This window comes from Passer montanus, unplaced genomic scaffold (assembly GCF_014805655.1).
Source record: "Passer montanus isolate IOZ18808 unplaced genomic scaffold, ASM1480565v1 scaffold35, whole genome shotgun sequence".
In the NCBI taxonomy this organism is placed as follows: Eukaryota; Metazoa; Chordata; class Aves; order Passeriformes; family Passeridae; genus Passer; species Passer montanus.
Window position 1 is genome coordinate 2,851,720 of NW_024368263.1, and position 11,606 is coordinate 2,863,325.

General features: G+C 47.7%; 1 protein-coding gene across 1 annotated transcript; it reads right to left on the minus strand.

Annotated features, from left to right (window-relative positions):
• Positions 1-231: 231 nt before the first annotated feature.
• On the minus strand, positions 232-11,569 carry NUP85 (nucleoporin 85). The gene is made up of 18 exons (XM_039716237.1): positions 11,436-11,569; positions 11,176-11,338; positions 10,755-10,825; positions 10,124-10,167; positions 9,315-9,384; positions 8,321-8,442; positions 7,871-8,005; positions 7,448-7,570; positions 7,000-7,131; positions 6,512-6,618; positions 6,154-6,237; positions 5,839-5,904; positions 5,144-5,295; positions 4,944-5,061; positions 3,531-3,631; positions 1,766-1,917; positions 996-1,082; positions 232-418 (listed from the first exon to the last, which is right to left on the minus strand). The coding sequence occupies exons 2-18, from the start codon at positions 11,226-11,228 to the stop codon at positions 317-319; spliced, it is 1,719 nt and encodes a 572-aa protein (XP_039572171.1). The 5' UTR covers positions 11,229-11,338; positions 11,436-11,569; the 3' UTR covers positions 232-316.
• Positions 11,570-11,606: the final 37 nt, after the last annotated feature.

Consider the following 11,606-nt stretch of genomic DNA (forward strand, 5'->3'; position numbering starts at 1 on the left):
AACAAGTTGCCATTTCTAAAACCCTGCTGGTTTAAGAGGTGGCCTTCATTTCACTTCTGGGTGTTAAAGGCAAAGAAAACAAAATCCAAGGAAAAGCTGTACTGAGGCTCCCTTCACCAGGGGAGGGCTGCCAGACCAAGCAGCCCTGACATTTTGATGCAGGTCCTTCATAAAAGGTTTAAAAAAAGCCTATGTAAAGTTGTATTTGGAAGACAAGAACAAATGACCAAGCAATCTGCAAAACAAAACATTTATTCTTAGAAAAAGTCAGTTTATGTACAGCAAGCCCCAGAGGAAGAGGAACACCCTGCAGTCTTCAAGATCCTTCCACGGTGCCTTCTTTGATGATGACTCTTGCGAGGTTCCGTGCAAGGGCAAGTCTCAGCATTTCCACCTTGGTTGTCTCAATGTCATCATCCTGCAAGGCAGCAGAGCCTGGGTTAGGGGACTGCAAATGGTGAGCTGCTGCCATAGTCTGTCTCAGGGTTTGGAAAGTGAAGCTGCAGGTCAGTGAGAGGTATTTACCTGTTACAGGGACCTCCTGAGAAGAGCAAAACCTGCATTTCCTACTTAATAGCTCAACCCAAGACAGCACTGCCAATCCTTTTCATTCCCTGGATGCTACAGGGCTTTGCATGTGCAGCAAATAGTTCCCTGTTCTGTGCCTGGAATGCTCAGAGCCCAAGCTGCTGGATGGCAACATCTCAGCTCTTCATTGCCCACGTAATGTGCAATTATTTTTCCTGGAAAAGCATCACAGTCCAGTGCAGACCATCAGAACATGAAGAGCAGGAACATTCCTGCACTGGCTTTGTGAATACTTCAGTCTCTTGCTGATGCTTCATTTGACTGCTCTGAACTCACTGTGCCAGTCTCTGGGACTTGGGTCCCTCTCTTATGACCTCCCCAGGAATATAAACGCAGAGTTTCCCTCCCTGACCCTTCCAACAGCCCTGGGCCCTTCGTTATCCAGTTGTCCTCAGAACTGGGGGTACCTGCAGCTTCTGCTTGTCTGGATTCCCTGCTGTCAGGTCTTCCAGGCATCGCATCAACTCGTAAGTCTGCTCTGCTGAAAATATGACCTGTGGAAATCAAAGTATTTACTGAAAAAGATCAAATTAAGAGACATCACACAGGCTGAGAAGATAGTGCAGTTGAAGAGAATGCTTTTACACTCCCGCAGACCCACTCTGACCCCTGAAATCACAGGATCCAAGGATAACTCAGGCTGGATGTGACTTTGGGAGGTCTCTAGTGCCACCTCCTGCACCAAGCAGGGTCAGCTATGAAGTCAGAGTGGCTTCTCTGGGTCCGTAATTGCTGAATTATCCTTTTCTTGATGGATCTTGAAGGAAAAACTGTGCTTAGAAGCACTGGAACAACCTTCAAGCCAAGTACCCAAAAGAGCTGAATGCAGCGTGTGCTAAAATTACCAGAGCAGATGAATTCCACTGCTGTTGTAACAGCAGGGAAGCGCAGTAAGAGTCAATTTATCCCCTCCTGGGTCCCTGTGTGTTCCCACTGCTGGGACATGTGGAACTGCCACAGACAGGAGGAGCAGGAAAGGACGGTCACGACTTTGAGGTGCCATGTCAGGAAGGCATGAGGGCCCCTGTGGGGCTGTGTCGGGGTGAGCAGGACCTCACCTCCTTCTGCTCCAGCAGCGGGAGCGCATCCGTGAGCAGCGTCATCCAGAAGGAGCACCCATGGCAGGAAGGCATGAGGGCCCCCCTGTGGGGCTGTGTCGGGGTGAGCAGGACCTCACCTCCTTCTGCTCCAGCAGCGGGAGCGCGTCCGTGAGCAGCGTCATCCAGAAGGAGCAGGGGGCGATGTGCGCCGTCATCAGCGTCAGCAGCAGCCGCGCCGCCTCCGCGAAGCGCTTCTCCCCGTAGAGCCGGTGGAACTCCCGGTACTTCCCTGCCACGGGGGGCCAAAAGCAGGCCTCAGCAGCTGGGATCCTCGGGAGATCCCTCTGCTCCCACAACGCCCCTGGCAGAACCACCCCCAAGCAAAAGGAGCCCAAAGCAGCGCGCGCCGGGGGTTGGGAATCTGGCGCGTGTAGGAAGGTGACAACAGGGCCTTCCTGAAAGGGAAGAGCTTTAAGGTTTGCATCAGACTGGTCAGGGGCTGCTGCTGCCTCAGGCTGAGTGTCTGCAGGGGAGCCATGCCCCAGTGGCTTGGAGAGCAGAGAGAATGTCTTTTTGAGGTCACAGTGTCAGGAGGTCTAAAAAGCTGCACCATCTTCCTTGTTTAAATGGAAACTGGAATCTCTGTTAATAGGGAAAGTTCTGCATTTGCTAAGAACTGGTGAGATCAATATCCAGCATGAGAGAAGTGGCTGAGGATGGAAGTGGGGCTCATTCTGTATCCACTCATCTGTCACAATACTGGAAATTAATTATTCCCAAAGCAGAGACATGGGGAAGTTGTCCAGCAAAGGTACACCAAAGGTTCTAAAAACCTTAAGGGAAAAACAGGCAGAAATATTTTCAGGCCTTTCAGAATTGTTCAGAAAGAGCAGAAAGGGAAAAGGCTTCTCTGGGGCTGACAGTTACCAGATGATGCTGGGCACGCAGAGCTGAGGGATTACCAATTTGATAAGTCATATTTAGCTTCTAGATGTAGCTTAGGATCAGCTTTAATGAAGGAAAACCAGTTCCAGTTCTGCAAGCTGAACCAAGTGGAAACAGATAAAACTCATGCTCACCCTCCCTGTTAGGGTGGCATCAGGTAGAGGGGAGTCAGTCCAATGCTGACAGCTATCCCAAATTCTTATCAGATCCTATCCCCTGAAATTGAGAGTCCTACCCACAGCATCAGAGAAATCAATTTCCTGTTTTGGTCCATGAATCAAAGGCCACAGAGCAGCTGCAGGCAGAGGGGCAGGTTACCACAGCCTGCCTTGTGCCAGGCAGAAGGAAGCTGTGGTACCTGAAGGAAATGAGCTGGAGGCCCTCAGTGTCCCTTGGCACAAGTGCTCAGTGAGAGGGCAGGGAGGGCTCTTGTTCCAGTGAGCTTGACTGGCACACTGGAGACTCTGGAGAATTTGGTACAATTCTAACAAGGTCAACGTAACTTAAACCAGTGGATTTACTCTTCCCATGAACCCCCTAAGGCAGCATTTGTTAGTATTTCAGAGCCTCTCAAGGCAGTGACGCAGTCTGGCAGAATTTGGTACAATTCTAACAAGGTCAATGTAACTTAAACCAGTGGATTACTCTTCCCATGAACGCCCTAAGGCAGCATTTGTTAGTATTTCAGAGCCTCTCAAGGCAGTGATGCAGTCTGGAAAAAGAAGGAAGAAGTTTGGAGTGTCAGGATTGGGCCTGTCCTGCTCAGAGCAGAGCAGGAACCTGGTGTGAAGGCAGTGGTAAAGGCCACCCCTGGTACAAGCTGCATCCCAAACCACACTCAGCATTTGCTTTTCCCTCATCACTAAACCAGGAGGCAGCCAAATGGAAGCATAAATCCCAGTAATCCCATGGAGTTCCCCACAGCAGAGCAGTGTGGACACTGCAGGGAGCTCTCACCAAGGAACGTGAGCCGGTCACTGAGCAGCATGGACGGGCCCAGATTGTCAATGAGGTCCAGGTCAGAGAAACACCCCCTTTCACAATAGTCCTTAAGGAATCTGGGGAGAAAGGGGAACACAAGGAAAGCTTAGAGGGGAGGACATTATCCACACCCATTCTGTACCTCCTAATCCCTTCCCAGAAAACTTGAGTGGACAGCTCAGTTCCATCTTAGTCAACCTCCCTAAGGGCTTCAGAAGTTGTCAAACATTCCCTGAAGTGGCCAAGGAACTGGTGTCATGTACATTTAACAGACACTTCATTGATTCTTCTGCATTCTGTGGTAGTTAAGATCTATTTTTTAAAAGGAGTAAGTGAAGGAAGGCAGGCAGGAAGCTGAGGCTGGTGGATGCACAAGTAACACTCAGATCATAACAAAAGCTCTGTTTTTCTGCTGTGTAAAAAAGTTGATAAGCAGCAGGAACAAAAACAACGCTAAGAGCTTTTCATCTGTTTTGTCACAGCCTCCATTATGCTACTTTCTCCAGAGCTGCTTCCTGTGACTTTTTTTCATCCTTCTGTAGAAGGAAATTTAATGATTCCCACTCCCTCAAATAACAAACAATAAAACCCCCCAAACCTCAGATTAGCAATCTCTTACCACTCATTTTGCAGTGTTGAAGACAGAGTGTTGTCTGGCCATCTACCCAGACTGTAATTTTAAAATTATACTCTAACTATGCAGGGACTGGTCTCTGTCTATTTCCAATTAGCAAAACCCACATGACATGGACTGTTAGAGATTACAAAGCATAAAGAGTTGCCAGAGCTTTTGCTGAGGCCTGAGCCAAGTGTCAATATTGTCCTCACTTTGACAACAACCCTCCCACTTCAGAAAACGTCAGGAATTTTGAGAGGCTCATACAAAGCCAGGGACATGATAAAACCACCCATTGATATAAATTTTTAGTAGAAACGGTGAGATTTTTAGTAGAAATGATGGCTTAAGTGACTCCTACTGGCTTGTTTGGAGGTGAGGTGAACTTAATTATAAATAATAATAATAATCTGCTGAATAAAGCAGAGATAGGGACTGTCCTCCATCCAAATCTGCCCCCTGGGTCACTGTCCGGCCCATCAAACAGCAAGTGAAGGGCAGAGGATAGAAGCTGTTAACAGAAATGTTTATCCAAGTAAGGTCTAAGGGGTTGGACTCTCAGATAAAGTCAATTTGTTTTGTCTCTAGATGTCAGGAAGGAAAACAACATAGGGCAGGCACAGCTGGGGGTACTGCAGGGGAGAGCACAAAGGGTGTTGTTTTCTGGTCCAGAAGAAGGCTCCACCTGCAGCAGTGGGAGCTTCCCTGGCCCTTGACACAGCAGCCACGTTCCCCCTGTCCCCGCGGGCCGGGAGCTGCTGGCTCAGCCTCACCTGTCCGAGATGAGGGTGGCAAAAGCCGCGTCCTTGGCTCGGATGCTCCAGGACAGCGCCGAGCCCAGGCGGTTGTTCCGCAGAGCCTTCATGGCCATGATCTTACAGATGCTGCGCACTTGGGGGAACACAGGGGCCAGGATTAGTGTCAGTGGGTTCAGCTGCAGCACGGATAAAGAGCGAGACTGAAAATGCCCCACCTTGCTCGTGCATCTGCCGCTGCTCGCAGACGCGCAGCACCTTGAGCGCCTTCTGCTCCGTGCTGAGCGGGACGCGCTCGATGTGCAGCTCCAGGTACACCCGCCCGTACTCCGGGCAGTGGTCGAAGTAATCCACCCCCAGCTGCCACAGGCTGGGAGAGGGGAGAAATCACCACCATGCCACGCCTAGAAATCTTCAGTGAGCACAACAGGACAGCCCCGAGGAGAATCCGAGCCTGTGTTAGTAACTGTTAGCTCTGACTAACTTTGCATTCAGTCCTGAAATGGCTTTTCCTTTCCACCTCGTGCCAGTTCCCTCTAACATAACTCTGGAATGCCACGACTTTGGAATATGTGCAGCTTGTAAGAGCTTCAGTGCAAGGCACTCTGCACAGTGGCAGGAGTGGCTGTGCCCAGGTCATGAGGTGTGAAGGGTGCTAACAGTTTCTGTCTCCATTCAGGAAGGGAAATGTGCCAATGTTGTACAAACCCTGAGGGACACGTCTGCTGAAATTGTAGCACTGGCTGCTCTAAGTTTCACCCTTTTACTTCATGAACATGCAGTTATTTGTTTTGGCTGCCTCAGTCTAAGTCTTACTGTCCTGTAAGTAATAAAACAAAAGGTGATACCTGTGATGGGAGAAGATTGCCTCAGTTTAAGTCTGTCCTGTAAGTAATAAAACAAAAGGTGATACCTGTGATGGGAGAAGAGTCCTGAGGCATACTCCAGCAGGAGGAATTCACGCATATTTGAACCAAAACTGGGGGGAAAGAAAGCAAATATCCAGATATTATTATTTGCACCTCACTGGAAAAATCTGATGACTTTATTTCACAAGTACTGTCAATCTCTGCAGCACGTTTTCTTTTGGTTTTGTTTTTTTTTTTTCCCTCTGAGCTATCTTAATCAGCTTTATTCAAATATTCTGCAGCACGTTTTCTTTTGGTTTTATTTTTTCCTCTGGGCTATCTTAATCAGCTTTATTCAAATAATGCAAGTAAATACTTACTAGAGATTGTGAGACTGCAGGAGTTTGCAGTGATCCAACAGGTCAGTCAGATGAGCCACAAACCACCAGTTGCTCAGGACAATGCTGTGTTTGAAGCAAAAGAAAAAACTAAGCCTAACATTGCCAGGGACTGTGTCAGGTTTTCCACAGGCATTTCTTACCAATGCACCACACTGTTACAGTCCAAGGTCTGGCTGCAATGTCCCAGACCTAATGGAATACTTTTAATTGCTGCCAGCTTCACGTATTTTTGCTAAATTCTTTGCAAGGATGATCGGGGCTCTGTACCCATACCCCCACCCCAAATACACAGAAGCAACACTGCAGAACCAGAGAATCCAAAACCTTAAAACTCAACCTGCATTCCTTGATCACTTGATGCATCTCAAATTCAAAGGCTGCCATTAAAATCATGTCCAGAGGCTCAGGGCTGCTCTCTCCACCCAGGAACAGGTCCATACTAGACTGTGGAATGAGATGAGAAGACATAAATGCAGAAGTAAGACATTTGTTTGGATGTAGCAATTATTTTATAGGAAATAATAGGTCATAGAGGTTGAGCACATTAACAAAATGGAATTTTCCTCATTTTAGCACAGGGGACTGGGAAAACAATTTTCAGGAACAAGACTGGCAACATTATGACACTGAGAAATGACCCATTGAAAAGTGGGTCTTCAACAATTATTTGTCAACTTTATCACTCTCCCAGTCCTTTTACAAACTCCAGACAACATCTTACAGGCATCTCGTTGCTGTAAGACTTTTCCCTACGTTTCTCTTTCAGTGTAGTAACCCTTTTGTGCTTGAACCAGTGGAGAATATTAGAATAATTGCATTTCCCACCTGTGCATAGAAACGCAGCTCCATGGGCTTCACCGTCGGGTGAGAATACAGGAGCCGGGTGACGAGGAAGTGATACCAGGTGGTCATGAGCTCCTTCTTCTCCAAAATGGCATCCTCGTCTCCCAGCAGGATCTAACGGGACAAAAACACAGCAGGAATGCTGCACTCAGTGATGGACACAGCTGCTCTCCAGAGGCATTACTCCTGTTCTGCAAAGGTGAGGATTTATTCAAAATTACGTAACAAAGATCATTCTCACAGCTCAGTTTCCAAATCAGCCTTAGGACCTTGGACAGGGAGAGAAACCAAACTGCTCAGGCTGGCAAACCATCAACAGAGCTCAGGAGACATATGGAAGTTACTTATGGCTACACTGGGCTCCTGAAATCCACAAGGATAGATTCAATACTTTAGTCCAAAGTTTCCTTTATCCCCAGCAAAAACACACCTTACAGATGGACTCCATGTGGGGATTGGAAGCAAAAGTTCCATCCTGCAGATACCGTTGACATTCCTCGTGCCAGTGCTGCCACTTCAGCTCCAGCTCTGTCAGTGTCTGGGTGTTGCCAAGCTGAACAGAGGGAATAAAGGAATACAGGGAGTAAAGGAAACACCAAGTCAAATCACACCAAACTCACAGTCACTCCTGATAAAAAGCTAAACATGAGGCTGCCTGTCATCTTTCTGTGTTGATTTGTCACCTTATGGACTTTTAATCTGAATTGCTGGGTCTTTGGGCAGTTCAAGAACACAAATATTGTTACTGGAAAGGAGTAAGACTGAGATATTCTAAAGGGGAACAACTGTTACAGGAGACACAACCAGGAGGCTTTCCCAACAAACTGCATGAAAAAACACACTTTGTACATACACTGGGCACAGGCATCTTCTTCATCAAGTCATCCAAGATTTTGTACATGTTCATGGATGTGGGATTGGCACTGGCTTCCTTGGAGAGCAGGTGCCGTGCTTCGTCCATCCGGCCTTGGAGCACAAAGACATCCACCTGCAAAAACCCCCTGTCCATCAGCTCCACACTGGGCAAGACCATGGAGCACCCAGGAAAGGGACCAGAGGGGCATTTAAACTGTGATTCAGGCAAGGGAAGTGGAGTTAACATGTTTAAACTGTAGGCACTGCTAATTCAAGTAACAGTGTGAGGCTTGACCTCTATGGGTCGTGAAGGATGAGGATGGGAATGAGAAATCCTAAAGCCTGCACAGGCAGACAGCAATGAGGAGCCATGTCCAGCAGGGAAGAGGAAGGAAAGCACAGACACTAATTCCTTTTCTTTAAGGATCTTCCAGGTGGTGATACTTACCACGTTCCAGAAGAGCTTGTGCTTGGAGGGGCTCTCACTGCTCAGCACCTCCCGGACCATGCTGTCCACGTCGCACACGTGGAGCCGCACCCAGTCCAGCAGGCGCAGCAGGAGGGGCCCAGCTGTGCACACACATTTCCCTCTGTCAGCTCCAGTGCTTGTTCCCAAACTGCCCTCACACATTTTGCAACAGTTTGACGTCACTGGATGAGATTTCCTCCCTGCCACCCCCAAATTACAGAGCTCCTTAAGCCAAGAGGCCCTGGGAGCACCCAGCCTCTGGCAAGTTTTCCCGTGGCAACACGGTCCAGTAGAAAGCCCAGACTTGGAAAAAATAAAAAGTGAGTGATCCAGATCATAAATCTTGCAATGCCAAGAGACAAACAGAATATTTCTGTTTATTTTAGCATAATTTCATTATTACTAACAGAATTTGAGGAAGAAATTCGGCACTAGGTGATTAATTTAGATTAAGTAATCTATAATTTGTGAGTCTTTCCTGAATTCTGGGACTCTGTAAGTAGCACATTTGTTTGCATAATATGATTTCCTTCAAAAATTATTTCCTACTTTAAAATGCCAATGTAAACAGACTTGCTTCAGAAATGACAACGTAAAGGTAAAGGAGTTGTATCAGAGCTGTGTAAATGTCAACTGGCAGTGACACATTTGATGTTTAAAGACATGTTTAAGCTTATAAATAAAATAGATTGGCAACAACTTTTGATATCCCTTCTCTTCATAACCTTTCTGACAAAGAAACAGTTTAAATCAGAGTGAGGAAGAAAAGTAGAAGGCAAATTTAATAGCTTGACATAATTCAATATAAAGAAGGCAATTAACTGAGGCAGAAGGGCACCAAAAGGCTTACTGACAGTCTGCACATCTCTAAAACATTAAACTATGCCACAGTGAGTATGATATACATTTTAAACAAATAAATATGCAAAGAAGAAACCCATCAGTCTTTACACTGGGATAGTTCACGGCTCACCTGTAGCTGCTTCAACAAACAGAATCTCACACAGGTTCCAGATCAGCTCCATTGCAGAGAGAATGGAAACCTGAAGGAAAGCAGGGCCAAGTTTCAGAGCTAGTCATTATTCCTGTTGGGTTTTTTTAACCACACAAAGGCATCTGCTGTCCACAGCAATCAGTTCTTACAGAGAAATATCATCCTGACATTTCAGAGATAAGAATTAAAAGACACAGACCACAATCTCACACTCTTTTTTTGGTCAGAAAACTGTAATGAAATGCAGCAATAATCTGACAGCAGTGAGCAACCTAACTGGTATTATTGTCAGCCTTTCTGCACTTTTAAAATTCAATACAAACATCAAAGGAAGAAAGAACAGCCAATGAAAACAACATCACTGCAGCTGCTAGGACAAAACTGGTGTGAGCACTCTGCTCCTCCCAGAACACCCCCGTGGATCTGCCAGCTCACCCTGAACACCCAGAGGTTGCTGTGAGGTCAGATGCCTGACTGGAATCTGAGAGTTTGAGAGGTGAAACACCACACAGCAACTCTGAAACTTTCCTTGTCAGCTTTGGGATGACAAGAACACATCACATCCACAACAGCAAATGTGTTTACAACATGGCAGTGAATTGAGGTGTTGGGCACCTTAATTGCTTTAGAAGTACAGGAATTAACTATTTATTTCCATTTATTCTTGGTTATGAACTGCATCTCATATACAAGGCACAGTTACATCTGAAGTGCCTCATGCCACAGTGGAGGCCTGGTGAATTCACCAGCCAGTAATCCACATTCAACCTGACAGGACTGCAGATTACCTGAGTGCTGTACTGGCCTTGCAGGGCAGGGTCCCGGGTCGAAACTGAGGGAAAAACAAGGAAAGGCAAAGAGCAACATATTTACATTTGACAGTCCCTTCTGAGCTTTGATAGTTTTACATATATCTGCCACATGAGATATGAAAAGGCTGCAAGTCCCCAGAAAATCAGTTACAACATGGTGGGGAAAAACCAGTCCGTGATCAGATTTACAAACCAACTTAGAAATCTCCAGCAGGGAAATAGAGTCATAATTACTGAAATTAATTTCAGTAATTACTGAAACCTACACGAGCTATTGTACAGCAGTTACGATAAGTTACCATTAGGAAATCTCCAGCAGGGAAATAGAGTCATGGTAATTACTGAAATTAATTTCAGTAATTACTGAAACCTACACGAGCTATTGTACAGCAGTTACGATAAGTTACCATTACAGTCCTGCTTTTATAATTGCAACTGGTGTTTCCTGCAGTAGGAGAACAAACAAACAAACTTACCAGCTGCCTGGTGCATGTCCTCCATGCCACACATGCTATTGTACAGCAGCTACTGTAACTGTAGTTACAGTCCTACTTTTATAATTGCAACTGGTGTTTCCTGCAGTAGGAGAACAAACAAACAAACTTACCAGCTGCCTGGTGCATGTCCTCCATGCAGGCTCTTATCACTGACCGGTAGTTTTTACTCACTTGAACCAATCTGCCAAACACAAAAAGGCTTTGGTTGGAGGGAGCTGATGGAATTTTAGTGTTATGCCCCCTATAGCCTCGCAAGTTTCTCTGCAGCAGCAACTCCCAGTACCTGGGTGGATCCAGGTGGAACAGGCGAGACTGTGCCACCCTCTACCAGCGTGGTGATTGGAAGGATGGAGCCTTGATTTGTAAAATCCCCCAAAAATGGTCATTCTATCTGCCCCGCTGCTGATTCCAGAGCTAGTAAAAGCAGCCTGGCCAGTGGCACTTGCCTCACCGGAGGCGTTTATCAGCTCTTGGCGCTGGCCCCGGCTGGAGAAGGGGCGGCCGCGGCCTCCCCCCTCCCCATGCACTCACTGCGCCTTGCGCGACTTCCCCGCCAGCTCCTCCTCGCTCCGCTGCAGCCCCATGAAAATCCCGTGCGATTCATTGAACAGCTTCCGCAGGGTATGGATGTAAATGTCCTGGTCCCTGCGGACCACGAAGACGCGGGACGAGCTCGGTGCTCCATCGCCGGTACCTGCAAACAGAGCCGGTCACTGCCCGGGCGGCCCTCCCGGGACGGGCACGGGGAGCGGACAGCACGGGGAGCGGACAGCACGGGGAGCGGGACCCACCTGCGCGGCCGAAGAGCGTCTCGCACACCAGCACCTCCGCGGGGCCCCAGGCGAAGCACAGCTGCCGGGCCGACGGGTCCGCGCCCGGCACCACCTGTGGGGGGACGGCGTCCGTCAGCCTCAGCCCCGGCCCCGCACCGCCCCGGCCCCGCAGCCCCCGGCCCGGCCCGG